General features: G+C 44.3%; 1 protein-coding gene across 5 annotated transcripts; it reads right to left on the bottom strand.

Moving 5' to 3' along the window:
• Positions 1-456: 456 nt before the first annotated feature.
• On the bottom strand, positions 457-22,528 carry Nudt13 (nudix hydrolase 13). Of its 5 annotated transcripts, none has more exons than XM_052189794.1 (10): positions 22,333-22,527; positions 18,863-18,999; positions 15,855-15,947; positions 12,269-12,408; positions 10,731-10,865; positions 9,277-9,383; positions 6,881-7,033; positions 6,058-6,169; positions 5,245-5,399; positions 457-1,212 (listed from the first exon to the last, which is right to left on the bottom strand). In XM_052189794.1, exons 3-10 carry the CDS (start codon positions 15,938-15,940, stop codon positions 1,012-1,014), a joined length of 1,089 nt encoding a protein of 362 aa, XP_052045754.1. In that variant the 5' UTR covers positions 15,941-15,947; positions 18,863-18,999; positions 22,333-22,527; the 3' UTR covers positions 457-1,011. The 5 variants fall into 5 exon arrangements, with proteins under 5 accessions (XP_052045754.1, XP_052045758.1, XP_052045755.1 ...); XM_052189798.1 differs by having other exon boundaries at positions 6,881-7,006; positions 22,333-22,525; XM_052189795.1 differs by lacking the exon at positions 22,333-22,527 and adding an exon at positions 21,914-22,116.
• Between the last annotated feature and the right edge of the window lie 562 nt (positions 22,529-23,090).

Below are 23,090 nucleotides of genomic sequence, written 5' to 3'. Positions count from 1 at the left end.
GACTTAGCTACTTCAAAAGCACACCACCTCTGGTTGCCTACAGAATACTCCGAGGAAGACCTTTGCTCCCACTTCCCTCATCCCTTAAAACCAAAACCATAACTTTGGGGCTGAGGATGTGTCTCCATGGTAGAGCATGTCTCTAACAAGCACGAAGCCCTCAGTTTGATCTGCAGCAACGACTGCTAGAAAGTCAACCTTTAGTTGAACGCCACATACGAGAATGCATGTCTATAGGGCTGGAGAGATAGCTCAGTTGCAGCCTTGGCCAGAAGATGCAGGCTTGATCCCCATTTGGCAGCTCGCCACAGTCTCACTTCAGTTCTAGGGGATCAACACCCTCTCTTGGCCTTCACAGGAACTAGGCATGCATGTTGTACAGAGACCATACCTGCCAGCAGACACTTATGCAAATAATAATAAAATAAAAATTTAAAAAACACACCTACACTCGAATTTGAAAGCATATAAAATGCTATTTTTCTCTGAGGACAGAAGCAAATCAAATGTGAGTTGAGAATTGTTAATATTTTGGCAGTAAGATAAATCACCCTGGGCACATTTGATGGTTCCCATAAAGGCAACATTGACCAGCCCAGGCCAGAGGATGTTTGTACCTATAGTCTTGGAAAAAATGGGCCACGCCCAAACGGCTCAGCACCCTTCCCCCGGCTTTTCACAGTTAGCGTCTCATCAGTTTCAGTTTCCCTTCAGTTCTTGTTTTTAAGCGCTGTTGTCTAATGTACTGCCCTGGTTGTCTTGGGCAAAAGCGATGCTCTCGCCTTCGCCTCCGCCTCCGCCTCCATAGCAGCCGGGACAAGCACAGGTACAAGGTGCTCTACCCAGCTTACTCCAGAGGTTTTGGTGCAGTTAGAAGGCACCTCTGTTGGCCTCTCAGAGAGCCTCGCCCCTGGGAGCCTGTCCTGGAGTCGGCTTTGCTTTCCTCCCTTCCTAGGTTCGGCTCCAGAGCGCCCTGCGGCAGCGCCCAGGAGGGATCCAGACGGCTCAGGGCTAAGCAGTCAGGGGGGAACCGCTCTGCTTCTCCACCCACTTCTTAATCATGTGGTGGGCAATAGCTAACTTGGGAGGCAGCAACAGTGGGGAAGCCTCGCCCTGCTGCTGAGCAAAGGAGCCCTTTCTCCTAAGGGCTGCGGTCACCTCATCAAGACCGAACCAGGCGGCTGCCTCTAGTTCCTTCAAGTTCACCTGGATCTGAAAGACAAGGAAGGGGTGTAGGGTGGGGGTAAAGTCAGGAACTCTAAAATGTAAAAATACCAAGGCCAAAGTGAGAAAAGTCACAGAGAACTATGCAGTCTTAGATGGCTAGGCTAAATTCAGATCTAGATAATTTCATAAACAACAGAGAATTAAATGTATTTTGAAATAGTTCTAAAAAAGATAATTTTTTTAAAAAAAAATCCTATTTGTACAAGGCTGATAACATTTGTTAACCCCAATTTCAGTCTCCAGTGCACATACACATAAAATCCTAAAAGCTCAGATACTAAAATATCGAGGGGCAAGTCATGAGTAAGTGTGTCTGCATCAAGTATATAACCCTTTCAATTAAAAAAGGAGCTGCAGGGTCAGCGGCGTGGCTCAGTGGGTAAAGGCACTTGCTGCCACCTGAGCCTCGCCCCCAGGACACACACGACCAACGGAGAGAACAGACTCCCGCAGCGTGTCTCGGATGTCCATATATGCCCACACACAAACACGGGAATTGTTTTTTAAGAATCAACATTTATACAAATGCTATTCTCTTTAAAGGATAAAGGTTAATGATAACTGAGAGCAAGAAGTAAACACAGACTGTCGTCCCAGGAAGTGGGAGCAGATTAGAGAGCCCATAAAAATCAGAGGACAGAACAGGAAACCTAGGCAGGGCCTTCAGTGACTTCCGTCTGTCAGGCATGCCACAAACAAGCAAGGTGAGTCTAGGTAAGGCATCAAAGTCCCAGTCAACCAGCTTCCTATAGTTTTATATCACTAGTGCCCGACATCCACAGTTCCTTGGGCAGGAACACCAGTCCCCAAACTGTTAAGTGAGGTATGTATGTGTGTTCTATCTCTATGTAGGGAACTGCTTAAAACTGACAGTGAAAACCACATCAAGGCATACATGGAGTTGGCACATGGATACACACGCAAAAGAGTGAAACAACCCTTTGTACCAAAATCCAATGCAAAATGGATTAAAAATTAAATGCACATGTAGGAGCTGACATAATAAACCTCTTAGAAGAAACTACTGCGAAGCTTTGTGACACTGGACTGGGCACTGCCTTTTTTTTTTTTTTAGATGTGGCTTTAAAAGCAAAGGCAGGAAAAGCTGAAGTAGACAGGGTGGGGTCAGAATAAAAAGCTAGACATCAAAGCGAGCACAAAACACAAAAGAATCTATAAGGTGAGAGAAGGTTTGTAGAACAAATATAAAGAATTAGTGTACAAAACACGTAGGATCCCTCGCGGCTCCACAGCATAGCCGGACAGAACACGTTGGAGCTCAGTGGGACCATGCACCTGGAGGTTCTGCTTCCAGTACCCAGCGCTGGGAAAAGACAAAACCACCCTAACAGATGGCTCTTAAAAGAAGAAATAGTTTAATAGCTTTTTGTTTTGTTTCTGAGAGAGGGTTGCTCAGTGTAGCCCTGCCTGTCCTGGAACTCCCTTTGTAGACCAGACTGGCCTTGAACTCAGAGATTCACCTGCTTCAGTGCTTAGAGTCAAGGTGCAAACCACACAGAAATCCTATCTCAAAAAAAGAAAGGAGAGAAAAAGAGAGGGGGGAAGGAGGGGGAGGAAGAGGAAAGGGAAGAAGAAGAGGAGGAGGAGGGAGAGGAGGAGGAGGAGAAATACATAGCCAATGAATGTGTGACAAAGTACCAAGTGTCCGTAATCAGGAAAATTCAGAGCAACAGTGAGAGCCCCTGCCTGCGTACCTCCTAAGATGATGTGGCAGTGTGAAAGAGAGTGGCCTCCACAGGCTAATATGTTTCAATGTTTGGTTCTCAGCTGGTGGACTGTTTGGAAATGATTAGAAGGCGTGTCACTGGAGGTGGGTCTTGAGGTTTCAAAGTCTAGGCCATTCCCAATTAAGGTTCTCTCTCTCTTTCCCTCTCCCTTCCCCCTCCTCTCCCCTCCCCCTCTCTCCTTAAAGAATCAGATGCAATCCCTCAGCTCCTTCTCCAGCACCACGCCTGTCTGCCGCTTCCTCTGATGAAAGTGATGGACGCACCCTCTCACACTGTTAAGTAAGCCCCCGATTAAATGCTTTCTTTTATACGTTGTTTTGGTATCTCTTCACAACAAAGGAAAAGTAACTAAATCAGATGGCTACCATCAAAAAACAAGGCTGGGCATGGTGGCACATGCTTTTAATCCCAGCACTTGGGAAGCAGAGGCACATGGATCTCTGAGTTCGAGGCCAGCCTGTTCTGCAGGGCAAGCTCCAAGACAGCCAGGGCTACACAGAGAAATCCTGTTTCAAAAAAACAAAAAACAACAAAAACAAAAAAACAAAAAAACATAAAGAAGCCTGGCATGATGGCACACACCTGTAATCGCAGTACTTGGGAATTCGAAGCAGGAGGAGCCTAAGTTTGAGGCAAGCCAGAGTGACACAGTAAATTGAAGGCTAGTCTGAGCTACATATAGTAAGACCCTGGCTCAAAAATGAACAAATGGACAACAAATGTTGGCAAGGATCTGAAAATAGGGGACTATAACACATTATTTGCTGAAATGTAATTGGTGCAGCCACATAGAGTCATAATAAATAAATAAGATGGCACACACTTTTAATCCTAGCATTGGGGAGGCAAAGGCAAGAGGATGTCTGGAAGTTTGAGGTCAGCCTGGTCTACATAGTGAATTCCAAGCCCACCAGGGATACACGGTGAAATCCTCTCTCAAAATAAAACCTAGAACTGTCATTTGATCTAGCGATCCTACTTCCCCTATATCCAAGTGCACTATAATCTGGGACTCGCGGGTACTTCTCTATTCCTAATGTCACTGTGACACCACGATTCACAACACCCATGCTATAAAAACAGTCTAAATGTCTGTTAATGAAGAAAGTGTGACAGATACATAATCATGAATTAGTACTGAGGGTGTTGTTGTTGGGAGGTTCTAATGTAGTTCTAGGTTACCTCCAACTTGCTACATCAATTAAAGCTGGCCTGGAACTCCTGCATTTTCCTTCCTCTGCTTCCCAAGTACCAAGGTAATGGGTATTTGTTACTCTGGATGGCATTACTACATTTTTTAAAAGAAGGGGAATTGTACATTTATAAGGTGACAGGCCTGGAAGACATGCTAAGTAGAATAAGTCAGATGCAAATTGTGCACAGTATCTGCGGCAGGGGGACTCTAAAATAGTCAAACACGAAGAAGTGAAAGGTGGAGTGTCTGTTCCCAAGGCCTGGGAAGAGGGGAATGGGGAAGTATCGAATAAAGGATACAAAGTTTCACTCTACATAGTAAGTTCTGGAGGTGTGTACAAGTTAGCAACATTGTATCAAGTACATTAAGCTACTGCTTATGTTAAATTCTCTTAGCACAGAGTAAGGGGGGGGCAGAAAATGTGTAAACTCTGCTTTTGTTAAATGCTCTTAGCACTTGAGGTAATAAGGGGTGGGGGCAGGGTGGGGGGAGTGGACACAGAAAGTAAGCTTTCGATATTGACAGTAATGACTGACTGAAGGTTCCAGCTAGTAATGACTTATCAATGATTTCTGATACATGCTTATCTCCAAACCCAGCGGGTTAGATGCATTAGATATCTACAGACATCTGTAGACATGTCTTTAAAAAACAATAAAACAGTCTCATGTAGTCTAGGCTGGTCCCAAACTTCTGATCCTCCTGCCGCCACCTCCCAAGTGTTGGGGCTATACGTGGGTACTGCCAGGTTGGGTTTATATGGTGCTGAAGACTGAACCCCTGGCTTTGTTATGCTAGCACTCTACCAATCTAGCTGTACCCCCCCCCCCACTCCATCGACAGACTCTATGTTCATTAAACTTCAACAAAGCAGCTCAAAGGGAAGTCATTTCATAACGGATACATAATGACGATTATCTGTTTCCATTCTCAAATGCAAATTCCTTCAGGACGGTGGTTATCTTCTATATCACCACATAACCCAGACATTACTCCTCAAGACAGATGCTCAGAAAGTGCATGCTGCTTGACCAAGGGGACATGGAGCAGTACAAAGGAAAGTTAGGACTTTACCTCTGTGTGCCCTGGCTTCACGGTTGCATGACAAGCGATCATGAGTGAGCTATTGGGAAAGGGCCAGTGCTGGGACGCAGAGTACTGAATGTCTTCCACTTCCAGGCCCACCTCTTCCGCAACTTCTCGTTGGACAGCGTCTTCCACACTTTCACCTGCAAACGCTCAGATTAATTCCAGACAGTCCTGGAGCAGGAAAATCACACGTTATCCATCTGCATCCTGACAGCTCACGCTCCTGGGAGCATCCCAAGTCTCCGTTCCCAGCTCTAAGAATCAGACCCTGAGTACAGCTAGTACTCAAGCCTGGCGGGTTAGTTATGATGCTGGGGAGTGTAGCAGTGAGAGAGGTCACTACTGCCCTCGGCTGTGTGTGTGACTGTGCTGCTTTTCACCATCTGTAGATTTTCCCCTGAAAACTACCGGAGAAAACGGTGTGAAGGAAAATGTAACCATGGAGTTACACTGTACGTACTGAGAGACTCAGGGAGACGTACACTAATGTCTGCAATTTGTTCATCAGAAAAATAAGGTGAGCAGAGACAGGGCAGAGAGATAGATGCAGATACGAGAAAGTATTAAAGATTACAGAGCTGAGGCGGTGGGTGTAGAAGCACTCACTGCGTAATTCTTCCAGCTATGCTGTGTGTGTGGAATTGTGCCTCCTGTTATGCAGGAAACTAGAGACAGCTCCAGGACACTCTTCTGGTACATGAGAGGTATGGGTGTTTGTGACTCTAAGCATGATGGCCAGGAGGAGGGACGTGTTTTATCTTCCAGTGTCACCAGCAGCTCCCCCCCTAATCTCCTTACCTATGTCACAGAAACCTGCCAGGGCAGAGTACAGCCCCTTGGGAAAGGCGCTCTGGCGGGCAAGTAGGCAGCGGGCCCCATCGGACACCAGTGTGATCACTACGGGCGCCATCTAGGACAGAAGAGGGGAAGTTGACATGCTGGCACTTTGGGGCCTAGAGGGCAACTGGGATGGACAATAGTGGGAGCCATTGGAGCGCACAGGCTTCCTTCCCCAGGACAGAGTAGCAACAGCCTTCTCGGACTATTGTCCCCAATTTTCTGTCTCTTCTCTTTTTGTTTTACATCTCCTAGGAGAGACAGGGTGACATAGAGACACTCTCAAAAAGTGAAGAGAGAAAAAAAAATTGAGATTTTATTTATTTATTTATTTATTTATTTATTTATTTATAGACAAGGTTTCTTCTCTACATAGCCCTGGTTGACCTGGAACCCACTATAGAGACCAGGGTGGCCTTGAACTCATGGAGACCCACCTGCTTCTGCCTCCCAGGTGTGGTGTGGATCACAGTGCCTGGCTGTTTATTTTTTCTTTACATGTATGAATGCTTTCCTTGCATGTGTGTATGTGTGTGTGCCTGGTACCCGAGGGGGCCAGAAGAGGGCATTGGATCCCCTGGAACTGGAGTTACAGAGGACTGAGAGTTGCCATGTGGTTGCTAGGAATCAAATCCCCAGACGAGCGAGTGGCCAGTGCTCTTAACTGCCAAGCCGGCTCTCCAGCCCCTTGATTTGGTTTTCTATGAGTTTTTCATGTAGCCCAGGCAGCCTTCACCTCCCAAGTACTGGGATTGCGGGTATGTTCCACCCCCATCGGTCCCACCTGTGGATAGTAGATGATTTTATTGGCGGGACACAGGCGCTTGCTGCCCGCCATGTTCTTCTGGGTGGGCTGCCCACTTCTGCTGCAGAACTGATGGCCGTCATGCCAGCGTAGAAGAGCCTGAGCCTGCAGACACAAAGGCGGGGCCTGAGCCTGCAGACACAAAGGCGGGGCCTGAGCCTGCAGACACAAAGGCGGGGCTGAGCCTGCAGACACAAAGGCGGGGCTGAGCCTGCAGACACAAAGGGGGGGCTGAGCCTGCAGACACAAAGGTGGGGCTGGCTTTAGACTAAGGGACCTAGACAATTCGTGGGGGAATCTTTTCCTGGCTCACTTACTTAAAAAAAAAAAAGTTATTCAATTGTGTTTTTAATGGGGTTGGGGTGGGGGTACATGTGCCGAGGTGCATGCTTGGATCGGAAGGGAAGTGTGTTTGCGGAGTTGGTTTCCCTTCTGCCTTTACAGCCACCATCCCAGGTCACCAGGCTTGTGTGGCAAGCCCCTTTACCTGCTGGGCCATCTCACTGGTCCTAGCTCACCTACTTCAAGTGGCTTTAAACTATAAAATAAGGAAATGATCTAAATATATTTTCCTAGCATCAAAAATCTAAAAGAAAGCATATCTTATGACTTTATTTAATTTTTTAAAATTTTTTGCCAGGAATCTACATCTTCACATATAGTAGGAAGTAATCTACTGAGCTATAATCCTAGCCTAAAGGGTATTTTGAGATGCAGAATGAATTATTTAAAATATAATATACAACAAATATACACATAAATATATACAATATATATACAGACAAAAATATAAATATAATATAAAAGAGAATATACAGTAGCATAATACACACCCATGAAACATGATCCAACTTAAAAAGGAAACATTTCAATTTCCATTATAGTCAAGCATTTCTTTTATATTTATTCCTTAATGAAGTTATGATTTTTTTTTAGAAAAAAATTGTGTGTGTGTGTGTGTGTGTGTGTGTGTAGGTCAGAGGATAACTGTGGGAACCAGTTCCTGCCTTCCACCTTGATGACGGTCTCGGTGACTTTGCTGTGCAGTGTGTCCCATGTTAGTGACCCCGACCTTTCAGCCATTCCCTGCCGCTGCCTCAGACCTTGCCATGGGACTCCTGGGATTCCTGAGGCACAGCACAGCTTCTGGCTTTATGTGGGTCCCAGGATGGAACTCCAGTCCGCTTTGTGCTGCGTGCTTTCATTCACTGAGCCTTTCCCCAACTCAACTGTGGTTCTTCCTTTTTCAAGTAAAAAAAGTCTTAGGGGTTTTGGTTTAATTTCGAGCAGGCAACCAAACACCACAGCATCCAGGAGTGGTGGTACCTGGGCGCAGATGCCTGTTACCCCAGCACTGGGGCAGTGGGGGCTCAAGGCTACCCTCAGCTAGACCACAAGCTGCAGACCTGCCGTTAAAATGAAAACAAAACATTAAAGCCTGGTATGATGAGAAGTCTGGTTAACTTGGTAGGATTTAGAATCTCCATGGAAACAAATCCTTGAGCCTCTCTGGGAAAGGTGCTCTAGATTAGTTTAACTGAGCTGAGAGGACCCACTCTAATTGTGTCTGAGACCATTTTCATGGGCTGGGGTCCTGCACGGAATAAAAAGGAGAAGCCAAGCTGATTATCACCCTCTGACTCCTGACCGTGGATATTACGTGACCTCTGACCTCACACAGCCATGACTTCCCCACCAAGATGGAGGACATACTTGAAGTGTGAGCTATAGTAAAACCTTTCTTGAGTTGCTTTTGTACGTGTGTGTTATCACCAACATAGAAAAAGAAATGAATGTGTCTGACATATAGGCGACTCTGAGTTCAACCTTAGCACTCCAGCAACCAGGCATGTGGTGCATTCTTTTTTTTTTTTTTTTTTTTTAGTTTTTTTCAAAACAAGGTTTCTCTGTGTAGCCCTGGCTGTCCTGGAACTCACTCTGTAGACCAGGCTGGCCTCGAACTCAGAAATCCACCTCCTTCTGCCTCCCAGGTGCTGGGATTAAAGGCATGTACCACCACTCCCTAGCGGGAGTGCATTCTTATAATCCTGCTAATTTAGAAGCAGAGGTGGAAGGATCACAAGTTCAAGGTCATCTTAAACTACAAGGTCAGTTCCAGACCAGTCTGAGGTAGATAAAACCCTGTTTCAGAAAATAATTTAAAAGTCAACAATAAAAATAAAAGAACAATTGAAATCTAAAGCTGTGAGATCAAGTTATTAAAGCAACGTAAAACGTAACAGCAGCTGCACCGAAAGCAGAGCAAGGCACAGTGAAAGGAGACACCGCGTCAGCCCAAGACCGCATGCACACGCGCCCTTGCCCGCGCACACAGCGTTATTCTACTTCCCACAGAACTGAGGAGCCGCAACTACCGTGAACAGCAAGGAGGAGTCCGCCGAGTTCAGCTGGAAAACAGCCTGCCTCAGCTTGACGAAAGAACCTCCGAGCTCGGCCTCCATTTCAGCTCTCGGCAGGGAGGCTAAAAAATTAGAAAAGAGAATGTAATTAAAGCGACGACCAGCCTCGCCTCTGTGCAGTCCATCCGTCAGAGCGCTGCTCCCCGAACTTGCCCGCGAGACTCATCTAGGACTCGGGAAATTACAAAGGCTCCCAAATTTCTACCTAGGGGGAGATGAGGGGAGTTTGTGTGGGGGACAGAGAGAGAATGCACAAGGATGTGTGTTACATGGGATAAATGCTCTGGGTCCCCACACCTGAATGTTGGAAGAGTAAAAACACTTTAAACAAGGACTGGGTGACTCTCGGGTCAACTTGGGAAACGGTGTGGCACAGAATTCTCCAGATCCTCTTTACCGCAGTCAAGCTGCTGGAGCAGCAATGCCTGTCCCTGGGAAAGATAAAATGGGGGCAGGGGTGTGGTGTGGTGTGTGTGTGGCGGTCCTATTGATCCACCGCCACACTTCACCCCAGACACTGAAGAGAGAAGGCACGCATGGCAGGACCCATGAGCCAGGCAGGGGTCACCGACTGTAGTCAGGGCTGAGGACGCAGAGCCCCTTCGTGGTAATGTGTTTTTATGGAAAAAAAAATGATACCAGGATTTTGCTTGTTTTTGAGATAGAGTGTTGAGTAGCCGGCCTGGCTTAACGCTCTGTGTGGCTGAGGGTGATCTTGAACTTCTGATTTTCCTGTTTGACTTTTCGTTTGTTTGTTTGTTTTTGGTTTTTTTTTTGTTTGTTTGTTTTTGTTTGTTTTTTTTTTCCCCTGAGACAGGGTTTCTCTGTGTAGCCCTGGCTGTCCTGGACTCACTCTGAAGACCAGGCTGGCCTCGAACTCAGAAATCCACCTGCCTCTTCCTTCCAAGTGCTGGGATTACAGGCATGCGCCACCACCGCCCGGCTCTGTTTGACTTTTCAAGCTCCAGAAGTGCAGGAATGTACTACCCTGTTAAGCTTTTGCTCTGTTTTTGTTGTTGTTGTTGGTTTGAGTTTTTTGTTGTTTGGGGAGGGGTGTTGTTTTGCTTTTTTTTTTTTTTTTTTTTTTTTGAGTTGGGGACTCACTATGTAGGCTAAACTGGCCTAGAATTCAAAATTATTTGGCCTCAGCCTCTTCCAAGTACTGGGATTACATACTGCCATACTCAGTCTTGAAGACATGGATTTTAAAATATTTATCAAATAGTTACAATATAAAGTATATAAATGTATGGGGAAGAATAAGCAAGTGTGTCCCCACCGCTTGGGAAGAAGTTATTATGATGCCCTGGATTTTCTGCCAGGTACGGTAATATCATCTCAAGGAAAATGTTACACATCCAAGCACATTATCAACAGCAGGGGAATACCTATCAGAAAGGTGCACATACCGCGGACCGAGGAGGCACTCTTCAGACCTAGATCCAAAGCAAACCATGCTTCCTGCTGGTTGGAGCATCCAATCAGCACCGAATCTTCAATTTTTTGTGAATCCTGTCCAAACTTACCCAGCAGCCCTTCCAACTCTAAACAACAAGGAAGGAGAGGGAGAGAAAAGGTGAAACTTGGATCTTAGTCGCATCACCATGTGAGACCTGCAGGAAGGACTTCTGCTTAGAACATGTGGTCACTCCCTCAGCATCTGCTGGGGTCAGTTACAGAGTACCGCTCACATACCGAAAACTGCCTGTTCTCAAATCCCTTCTATGAAACAAGGCAGTACCTGCCAATGCTTTAAATAGTTCTTGGTTGCTTAAAGTATCAAACAACAATGCAACTATGTATCCAACTGTTTTACACTATTTAGAGAATAATGACAACAATGAACATCTGACCATATTTAGTATACCACAGATTTAAAAAAAATTTTTTTTTAAATTTACCTTCAACTCCATGATTGCAAGACTATTTTCCCCCCTGCTACTGAGATTGAATACACTTGAGGTAGTGTAGGTCTGAATAAGAATAGTCCTCGTGGGCTGGAGAGATGGCTCAGCAGTTAAGAGCACTGACTGCTCTTCTAGAGGTCCTGAGTTCAATTCCTAGCACCCACATGATGGCTCACAACCATCTGTAATGGGATCTGATCCCCTCTTCTGGTGTGTCTGAAGACAGCTACCATGTACTCATATAAATAAAATAAATAAATCTTAAAAAAAAAATAGCCCTCGTAAGCTCCTGTGTTTGATAATTGGTCCCCAGTTAGTAGGACTGTTTGGGAAGGAGGTGTGGCCGTGTTGGAAGAAGTATTATTACTGCATGGGAAGTACAGTAGGGCTTTGAGGTTTCAAAAGCCCACTGTTTCCAGAGTCTTCTCTGCCTCCCGATCTCAAGATGTAATTTCTCAGCTGCTGCTGCAGTGCCGTGCCTGTGTGCCTGCTGCCGTGTTCCCTGCCACGATGCTCCCATCCCTCTGACACAGTAAGCCCAAATACACTGCTTCTGTAAGTTGCCTTGGTCATGTGTTTTATCACAACAACAGAAAAGCAATCGAGACCCTCATGTGTGCTGATCAAGTGCTCTCCACTGATTCTTGCCCCACGCCCGTCAGTCAGGCTTTAAAGTATTCTCAAGTCACACCGAAATCTCAAAGATAAAACCCCCAAATCCAGAGGCTTACATGTCTAGATGCATGTACTGAAAAGGGTTTCAAAATTAATTTGTATTCAATTTTGACCTTAGCAGAATCAGGTTAGGATGCAAATCTTAAACTACATAACTGTGCAGTTCCCCGAGGCTAGACATCTAGCCTAAGGGAAGGTTGGGTAAAGCTTCTGTGAAAAGAGGCACCAAGTCTTTTAGAGTTTGTAATATAATCTGCTGTGACTACTCAATTCCTATTGCAGCATAAATGCGGCTGGACACAGTGTGTCCAGGCACGAGTGTGGCTGTGTTACAATACACTTCCACTGGTACACTTTGACCTTACCTGCTCGGCTAAGCCGGGGCACCAGGTATCGGTGTCCTGATGCCTGGAGCAGAGGATCCAGGTCATGAAAGAGGTAGAACATTCCCGTCTGCTGGGCCTTCCTGCAGGCCTCATCATCTTCCTTCAGTTCAAATAAGTATCTGTATTTGGGAAATAAGCCATCGAAAGACCATACTTAGGCTAGTGTGATAGCTCAGCAGATAAAAAGTGGTTGTTGTCTAGCCTGAGGACCTGAGTTCAGTCTCCAGAACCCATGCAGTGTGAGGAGGGAACAAGTCCCCTCATGTTATCCTCCGGCATCTTCATGCATGCTCTGACATATCCAGATAGACCCCAAGTTAAATAAACGAGCAAACATAAATAACTCACACTTGGTTGTTTATCTCTCATTCATCTGAGGATATTTTTAACTCTCCTGCAGGCTTATGTATGTATGTACGTACGTACGTACATATGTACTTATGCATGCATGTATCATGTATGTATGCCTGTATGTATCAATGTATGTATGCATGTATGTATCAATGTATGTATGCATGCATGTATCTATGTATTGCAGAACTGGGCCCTGGACCCAGGGACACGGGCATGCTAGGCAAGCCCTCTAACACTGAGCTAGTGCTCAATTCTTCTTCACCTTTCATCACTAAGTTGCCCTGGTTGGTCTTGAACTCACTCTGTAGTCCAGCAAGGCCTTGAATATAATCCTCCTGTTGCAGCTTCTAGTGCAGTCGTGATTATAGGGCTGTGCCATCATGCCAAGCTCCATCCATTTATTTTCATCCCAGTTTGCTCCCAAGCTGAGGTGGCTATAGGCAGGTGCACTCTGCTCTCCACCCTGCTGTCCCGTCTGTCCCTCTGTCCCTCTGTGTGTCACTGCACCATTTGTTCATTGTCTGTCTCCCCAAGCCAACTGTGACCTGTGCCGGCCCAGGGTCTGCCATTCTTGGCTTTCCATCGCTAGTTAGAGTAATGAATGGCTTAGCTCAATACATATCTATTGACTTGAGCCTTGAGGGCAATAAACATTGGTCCTTAAACCTTAAAGAGCTTGGCTGTGTTACACAGTGAGGCAGGAATTTGCAGGCAGTGGACTGAAAGGAAGATAAGTGCAATGATAAAAATCTCAGCACAGAGGGGCCACAGATAGGAGCAGACTGCACTGCCGCAGACTGCAAACACTTCTAGCAATTCTCATTCATTCTAGGGAAGGTGAGGCGTGCATCTGACATCACTGCACCCTCGTTCAGACATGACCTCCTTTAGCGCCTTTTTTTTTTAAGTATGTTATTTTAAAGAATTATTTATTTATTTTATGTATATGAGTACACTGTAGCTGTCTTCAGACACCAGAAGAGGGCATCAGATGCCATTGCAGATGGTTGTGAGCCACTACGTGGTTGCTGGGAACTGAACTCAGGACCTCTGGAAGAGCAGTCAGTGCTCTTGTTTTTGTTGTTGTTGTGGTCTGTTTTGTTTTTTTGTTTTTTGAGACAGGGTTTCTCTATATAGACCTGGCTGTCCTGGAACTCACTCTGTAGACCAGGCTAGCCTCGAACTCAGAAATCCGCCTACCTCTGCCTCCCAAGTGCTGGGATTAAAAGTGTGCGCCACTAGTCAGTGCTCTTAACCTCTGAGCCATCTCTCCAGCCCCTTCTTTAGCTTCTTAAGTGACTGTCACTGGGAAAGCCCATTCTTGACTGATCTAATTCATAATGATAATATTTTCAGTGGTCAAAATAAAAATGTGGACTAAGAAAACTTTCTGGGCTGGGCATGGTGGCACATACTTTTAATCCCAGTATTTGGGAGGCAGAGGCAATAGATCTCTGTGAGTTCTGGGACATTGGGCTATGTAGAGAGACACTGTCAGAAACAAGGAGGTGGAGGAAGAAGAGGAGGAAGAGGAGGAGGAAAGGAGGAAGAGGAAGAGGAGGGAGAGGAGGAGGAAGAAGGAAGAAGAGGAAAAGGAAGAGGAGGAAGAAGAAAGAAAGAAAAGTTACTGGTTTCTCAAAAAGAGATAATAATGAATAGAGTTCCAGGCTTCCCTAATAGCTTCATTTAGGGTGGCAGGAGTCTGTTTGCCAGCTTTACACATTGAACCAGAGTCCTCAAGAACCACTGGTGACTAAATGTGCATTATATTGGGGGCTTATTTATTAACTTTTTTTTGGTGCTTGTTACTACCCTACAACCAAACTAAGGCTGTATCTCAGTGGCAGAGAGCGCTTGCCTTGCACATGAAAGGCCCTGGGTTTGATCCCAGCACAGAAGAACAAAAAATAAATAAATTAATCAAATAACATAACCTGAGCCCTAAAACAGATTCTCAAGTTTATGCCATATTTCGGGAAGTGGGAAGCACTCGGGAAGTGGGAAGCACGTTTCACAGCTGTTTTCTGTAAGATCTGGAAACATCTGTAAAAGCAACAAGCATAGTCGGCACAACATGGAAACACCTCGTCACTGGTAAAAGGAGCCTTGGTGAGCTCTTCAGAGACAGAGACAAAAGAAACCTGATCTTTTAGGACTTGTGATATTTTAAAATGTATTTGGAGTGACTGTCACCTCCTGGAGTCAATAGTCAGTGTATGCTGAAGGAGAAACAACTGTCACTCCAAAGTTACCAAATACAAATGATAGAACACTGCTGCCTTCGAAGGCACATAGGAGCAGCACAGGGCAGATAGGAGCAGCACAGGACAGATAGGAGCAGCACAGGGCAGATAGGAGCAGCACAGGGCAGATAGGAGCAGCACAGTCTTTGCTTTGCCCTAATTACCCTTAAAAGCTGGCCAGTCATGGAGCTCTAGGTTGAGTGAGAGATCCCATCTCAAAAACTAAAGTGGGGGACTAAAGAAATGGTTCTGTAGTTAAGAGCACTGGCTGCTCCTCCAGAGGACCTGGGTTCAGTTCACAGTACCTACGAGACAGCTCACAACCATTTACGTAAGTTCCAGAGGATCTAACTCCTTCTTCTGTGGATACTGCACAGACACAGTACACAAACACATGTAGGCCAAATACCCATGCACATAAAACTTAAAGAAAACAGTAAGGCGGAGAAGTGATTGAGGAAGACATCTGGTCAACCGCTGCCTCCATCTGCATATGGACAGCTATGTCCATTCTCCCTTCTTCACATGGGTTGACATAAATAGGTGCACACACATGAAAAATACAGCTAGACCCTATCTCAAAGCAAAAACCATAACAACAATTGAGAATGAGAGAGAGTGTGTTTCATATAACCTGGGATGACCTCAAATCTTCTGTGTAGATAAGAATGATCTTGTATTCCAGATCCTCCTGCCTCAGTCATCTACATGCTGGGACCACAGGTGTGCATCACGGCTCTTGGGCAAAAGGACAATGTCTTATTTGAGTAGAGCTTATAGTCAAGAGTATGAAACATTTTACATATTTTTTAATTTACTACTGAATGTCTTTCAAGTGTAAATAATTTACAGTGGATGTTATTTTGTACATTTTTTATCTCATACATTTAATTCTTAATATGGAGTTTTTAAGAGTTTACATTTTAATATTTAATAGGCCAAAAATAATCAGACTGGTCAGAACTCACCGTGCCTTAGTGACATAGGTTGACAGCAGCCTATAACACCCAAAAGATTTCCTCCTGAAAAATGTTCCACAATACAGAGACATCATCAGGTTCCTAGAGAAAAATGGAGGATTTTTGTTTGGTTGGAAAGTAATAAGTCAACCAGAGAGTTATAGTTTAAGCCTGGACAGAATCATTTTGCAATATCAGGAAAAAGCAAACTAAAACAGCAACAACAATAAGACTCAGGCTTTGATTTTGTTTTTTTTTAAGATAGTGTCTCATAATGCATCCCTGGCTGGCCTCAAACTGCCTGCCTCTACCTCCTGAGTGCTGGGATTTTAGATGTGCAAAACCACTCCTGGCCTTCAATGCATCTTATCACTAAACAGATCTCAAATTCCCAGTGACAAGGTTTCTCTGTGTAGACCAGGCTGACTTTGAACTCACAGAGACCACCTGCTTCTGCCTCCCAAGTGCTGGGATAGAGGTGTGTGCTACCACGCCTAGTTCTGGTGCTCATTTTCTTTTTCTATTTCTTTCTTTTTTTCTTTCTTTTTTTTTTTTTTTGGTTTTTGGTTTTTGGTTATTGGTTTTGGTTTTTTGGAGACAGGGTTTCTCTGTGTAGCCCTGGCTGTTCTGGAACTCACTCTGTAAACCAGGCTGGCCTCGAACTCAGAAATCCACCTGCCTCTGCCTCCCAGAGTGCTGGGATTACAGGCGTGCGCCACCAATGCCCGGCTGCTCATTTTCTAATATACAAAATTGAGACCTGTTCTGGTCATAACTAGTAAGTTAAGAGAATCAGCTAATTAACATAAGTAGAGTGCGTTTCCTCCTTTATGCTGTGAGGCAAGTGCTGGGAGGCAGGTGCAAAGCCAACCATCTCTCTCTCCCCTCTTTCCTAAGCAGGGCCATGCCTGGGTCTTAACGATATGGTATAAGTGGAAATGGTGTGTGTCTCCTCTACGAGGAAGCAGTTAGCAGTGAATATGGCTTCTCCACTGCCTGGAAGACTCCAGTGGAAAAGGCAGAGTCATTAGATGGAGTAGCTTGGACCGCTGACTCACAAAGCTTCCCACCAACCAAAACTCTTCTGCATCGGCCTGTTCGTAAGAGATGAACCTTGAACATATTGGGTAGGGGTGGGAGTGGGGTCATAGGGAGGGCTGCTCCCATATTAAGAAGTTAAAAATAGCTGGATGGTGGTAGCGGTGGTGACAGAGGCACTCACCTTTAATCCTAGCACTCCAGAGGCAGAAGCAGGGACAGCCAGGGCTACAGAGAGAAACGCTGTCTTGAAAAACTGAAAGGAACCTAAACATATTTATTTATTATTTATTTTGCCTTTGGTTCTGGGGATTGAGTGCAGATGCAAGCCATGCAGCCTACCGCTGGGCTCTAGCCCTCGTCCGCTGTCCTGACCACTGAAGGTTGTTATGGCCAAATGGCATTATCCTAATAGAATAAGTGACAGTTCTGAGATGTGTTCAGATTTCTGAGTCCAAGTTTCTCATCCATGAAAACAGCATTCTAGGCTGATAGGATAGCTCAGCAGGGAAGGTCCACGCCACCAAGGCTGACAACCCAGTTTAGTTCCCGGGGCCCACGTGGTGGCAGTTCCCACAAACTGCCTTTTGACTTCCATAAATGGACCATGGCATGCACACATACACACAAAGTAAATAAACTGAAAGTGTAATAAAGAAATTTAAAAATCCTACATCTCCTAGAGAATGAAGCATGCGGAAAAAATCCTTTAGCTCTGTGGTTCTTAATCTGTGGGTGGAGACCCCTTTGGAGGTCGCATATCAGATATCCTGCATATCCGATATTTACATTAGGATTCATCACACAATATTACAGTTATGAAGCAGCAATGAAATAATTTTATTGTTGGGGTCATCACAACATGAGGAGCTATATATATATTAAAGGGTCACAGTATTAGGAAGGTTGAGAACCACTGATGTAGATTTTTTTGTTTGTTTGTTTGTTTTCGAGACAGGGTTTCTCTGTGTAGCCCTGGCTGTCCTGGAACTCATTCTGTAGACCAGGCTGGCCTCGAACTCAGAAATCCACCTGCCTCTGCCTCCCAAGTGCTGGGATTAAAGGAGTGCACCACCACTGCCCAGCGACTGATGTAGATTTAAAAAAAATTAAAATCATGGCCATCAGCCGGGTAGTGGTCTTATCCTACATCCTAAAGTAACAACAGCAACGGACAGATATGACCAAAATATTCCTTGAATGCCAGGCAGTGGTGGCACATACTGAATTCGAGGCCAGCCTGGTCTACAGAGTAAGTTCCAGAATAGCCAGGGCTACACAGAGAAACCCTGTCTCAAAAAAAAAAAAACTAATAATAATGATAATAATAATAATAATAGCCATTAAGAAAACATTTCAGCATTTCAGGCTGGGCGGTGGTGGCACACGCCTGTAATCCCAGCACTCTGAGAGGCAAAGGCAGGCAGATTTCTGAGTTCGAGGCCAGCCTGGTCTACAGAGTGAGTTCCAGGACAGCCAGGGCTATACAGAGATACCCTGTCTCGAAAAAACCAAATCCAAAAAACAAAAACAAAAAACAAAAAACAAAAAAGAAAGAAAGAAAGAAAGAAAGAAAGAAAGAAAGAAAGAAAGAAAGAAAGAAAGAAAGAAAGAAAGAAAGAAAGAAAACATTTCAGTAGGCAGCTATGGAGATTCATAGGAATCCACGTTAATTTCTACTTTTGTAGCATATTCTTCCTCTCAAAAAGTTCACTTTCAGAATTGTTTTTAATACGACTCTTTTGTTTTTACATTCCTAGGGATTGAACCCAGGGCCTCACACATCTGAATGCTACCCATCCATATCCCAAGCAAGTTCTCTACCACTGAGCTCCAGCTCCAGCCCAAAGTTTCCTTTAAAAGTATGTATCAGTGTGTGTTGTCTTCCCTGTGCAAGGTAACTTTCATATTAGTAGTAAAAATGTCAAGAAATCCCACTGAGAAAGTTAGGCCATTAGTACAATTAAACAACCACCCACCTCTTAACTGTGCCAAGGGACACAAGCTTTGACAGGAGCCTACTGAGAAACGTTTATAGTTCAGGCCTGCTTCTTGGTTGCACAATTATGAGTCACTGATGACTAATCCTTGAATGGTTTTGCTTGCAATCTCAGACCTAGGCAAGGGTAAGATATATTTAGCAAATGAGAGTAAACAAAATATTAGGGATTGATGTTATACAAGGTCGTTTAACAAACAAAAATATACAATATGAATCATGTTCACAGAAGGCAGGATGAGCTATGGTGGGTTATGAAGCACTCTGAGACGGTGTTAAAGGTGTAAATTTAATAATATTATGTGTCTAAGTAATAATGCTTAATAATATTATGTGTTTAAGGTCAACTTTACTATCTCATATATAACTCGGAAATGTACATTGTTCCAATATTTTAAGGTTAATTTAGGAATAACTATTAATGTGTTAAACTTTCTTTCAATAAAAATTCTACTTCTAAGAATGTATCCTGGGGATGATAAATTTAAGAATGTTAATAAAAAAAACTATAGGGGCTGGAGATGACTCAGCCTTTGAAGGCACTGGCTGCTCTTCCAAAGGACCTATTCTGTTCCCAGCACCCAGATGGCAGCTCACAACTCCAGTAAGTCCAGTCCCACAGGATTTGATGTCTGCTTCTGGCCTCCGCAGGCGTCAGGCACACATGGTACATAGACATAATGGCTACACATCAAATAAATTTTTAAAAATTACGAGAACGGGAGCCACTAAAAGCACTCACTGTGCAAACCTGATGACCTGAGTTTGGTTCCTGGACCCCATGGTGGAAGGAGAGAGCTGACTCCCCGAAGCTGTCCATCGGCCTCCGTGTGCATGCTATGCACGCCAGCATCTGCACGCACACGCATCACACACACAGTAATAATAAAAACGCTGAGTGGGGATTGGGATGTGGCTTGAGAATGTGGCTCAGCCATAGACTACTTGCCCAATATGCATGGGGCCCAAGGTTTAATCTTCAGCAAAGCCCACCCCAGATTATGATTAAACACAATAATAAATAGCTTCGAAATTTAGAATGACCTGTGTAATAGCAGGAAGGAGTATTCATAATGTAATATTAAAAAAGAAATGCCCTCAAGGCAATGGGGAGATGCTAGCCAAAGGGCACATAGTTTCACTTGGACAGGATATGCCAGTTCTACAGATCTGTAGCACTGTGGTCACCATATATACTTGAAAGTCACTTGAAAATTCAGAGATCTTAAATGCACTTACCCAAAATGAACAATTATAAATATGAAAGGTGATAGATATAATATTAGCTTGATTTATTTAATAAGATATGCAAATATCAAAATATACTACATACTGTAAATATACTTTTTAAAAATCAATTTACTGTTACTATTGTTGCTTTTTAAGATAAGTCTGGCCTCGAACTCACAATGTAGCCTAGGCTGGCCTCGAACTAGAGGAGGTCCTCCTATATCAGCCCCCTACGTGCTGAGATAACACACATACCCAGCACCATGCCTGCCTTTATTTGCCAATTATATATTCATCTGGACAGGTGGGAAAGACAAGTAATATTTGATTGGTTACCATTCCCTAATTCATTTATAATTAAGAGAACAGGTAAACATTCCAGGGTACATGAATTAATTTTTGTTTTGTTTTGTTATTTTGAGATTGGATCTTTGCTTAGGTGGGCTAGGCCAGCCTTGAACCATGGCATCCTCCTGCCTCTGACTCTAGAGTGCTGAGATTACAAGTGTACAACACTTCATTCATCTGGAGTTATGTGGATTTGTTTGTGTTGGGTTGTTTTTGTTTGTTTTTTGGTTTTGAGAGTGTCTCATATTACTCAAGCTGGCCTTGAACTCCAATCCTCCTGCTACTGCCTTTTGAATGCTGGGATCATAGTTGGGCGTTTATACTTTTCAAGTGACTAGAAGTACACAGACTATAGACAGTGGCTAGTTTAGGAGAAAGAGATGAGGAGGGTTGAGAGGGGGCACATGCAATTAAACTGTTCATTTGTACATTTACATTTGTGTGTGTATGTGTGTGTGTATGTGTGTGTGTGTGTGTGATACATGTGTGTTTGGTGCCTAAGTATGTGACTGCATGTGCAACTGTATGATGCATATGCATGTGACTGTGTGTGTTAGTGTGTGTCTGTGTGTGAGTGTGTATCTGTGTGTGATTGTGTGTGTGTGGGGGGGCTGTAGGCACACACATGCCACAGGATATGTGTACAGGCCAGAGGACACCCTCAGGTTTTGGTCCTCACCCGCCACTTATTTTGAGACAGGATATGTCTGGCGTTCATCACTGTGTACACCAGGCTGGTTAGCCCGTGAGCTTCCTGACAGTTACAGATGTGTACTATGACACCCTGTTTTACATGTGTCCCAGGGAATCAAAGTCAGCAAGCACCTCACCTGTTGAGCCACCTTCCCAGCCCTGACTGAAATTTACTTATTTTATACTGATTTTAAATTTCATTTATTTATTTATTTTTGAGACTAGGTCTCACTCTGTAACCCAACTGTTTTGCCTCAGCAGGAGGGATTATAGGCTATCTTTAAAATTTTAAGCACATGCATACACACACACACACCTAAATACTATAGTGTATAAAAAAATCGACAGTATCTGGGACTAACGGCTAAGGAGGTTCTTTTTAAGCTACTGGAATTCTTCTGGAGAGGTTATTGGGTCCCGGGAACTGGGCTGTAACTACTCACTACTCTTGTGTGTCTGTATGGCTTCCTGGTTTCTCGCCCAATATCTGCTACCAAATTAATTTTAGCCAACTATGGATTATCATGGCCTGAAGACTGGGCGATTTGTCAAACAGCATCCCTCCACTTGACGCTCCTGGTGTGTGTGTGTGTGTGTACAAAGAATTACAGATGAGATGAAAGGTAACTTTTTTACTCAAAACTAATAAATGCCAAGGCAGGATCTTATTCTTATGAACTAACTTCTGTGGTTCTGTGACAGCTTCTGTGACAGTCACACACACATTTCTCATTCTGTTCATCTTTCTAGGAGGACTCACTTATAAGGCATAAAGCGTGACCGTGGGTTCATCCTGACTCGTCACAGGTGCCCAGGGACCATACACTGCACTGTGGACTTCGATGGGCTGGGAACGCTGGAAGCTGATGAGCCGCTGTGATAGAGACTTCACCGTCTCCGTGCCCTGTCTTACATGAAAAGCTTTATGGTTTATTTCTAAAAGATCCCACCACCACTTAAAAAATTTAAGAGAAAAGGTGAGATACTGGAAAATCCCATTTTTAAACAGCTCTTCAAAAACATTTCAGAAAATATTCAGAGGTGGTCCGGTTTCTCGAGATTAGAAAGGTTTAAACTAAAACTGTCAAACTCTGTAACCGAGAGCGTCTGCGAGTTTTGATTATGGCTTCTTACAACATCCTGGTTGCACTTAGAACAGGTTTCGTTTCCTGTACTCACTCTGAGTTCTTTTCGAGGTGCCTTCTATGCCCCAATGGTCTGCAAACCCCTGGAAACTCCAAATGTTCAAGTTCAAATGGTTTCTCTTTTCCCTTCCCAGTGGGATTGATGCTTTTGCCACTCCTCCCAGAATCCTCCTAAAGATGCACTCTGGGAAATATAATTTAATCGCTACAATGCGACAATAATTATAATCGGCTCACGGCGGGGTGGGTAGGGGAAATCTGCCACACTTCCCAGAATTCTCTGAGAGATTGCCGATGCACTCTGGGAATTGTAGTTCAATTTTCAGGCAGGGAGCCGTGACCTTGGGTTGCAAAGTTAACCAAGGATGTCAAAGCTTATAGTGAAAATCACCACAACCAAATAGCTTTCACGGTGTCCAGATATTCTGGGCTAGAGGCGTTAGTTAGATGTTGTTTAGCTGAACTGGTGAGCTCCAGGTTCAGTGGGAGACCTTGCCTCAATAAACAAAGGGGAAAGCCATGAAGGAAGACATTTTATGTCAACTTCACATGAACCCAGATATACATTTGAACATGCAAAAAAATATTGTTTTTTTAGGCTAAGAGTTTCAGGCCTGCCTTTAATCCCAGGAGACAGAAGCAGAGGCAGAGGCAGAGCCCTCTGAATTTGAGGTCAGCTTAGTATACAAAATGGACTACAAGTTATCCAGGGGTGCATACTGAGACCTTGTCTTAAATAAATGAGGGGACTGTACCTAGGTATACAGAAGCTTTAGGTAAAACTCCTACCTT

The sequence above is a fragment of the Apodemus sylvaticus genome, chromosome 8 (genome assembly GCF_947179515.1).
Source record: "Apodemus sylvaticus chromosome 8, mApoSyl1.1, whole genome shotgun sequence".
NCBI classification, from domain to species: domain Eukaryota; kingdom Metazoa; phylum Chordata; class Mammalia; order Rodentia; family Muridae; genus Apodemus; species Apodemus sylvaticus.
This window is presented reverse-complemented; position numbering and strand designations above follow the sequence as displayed.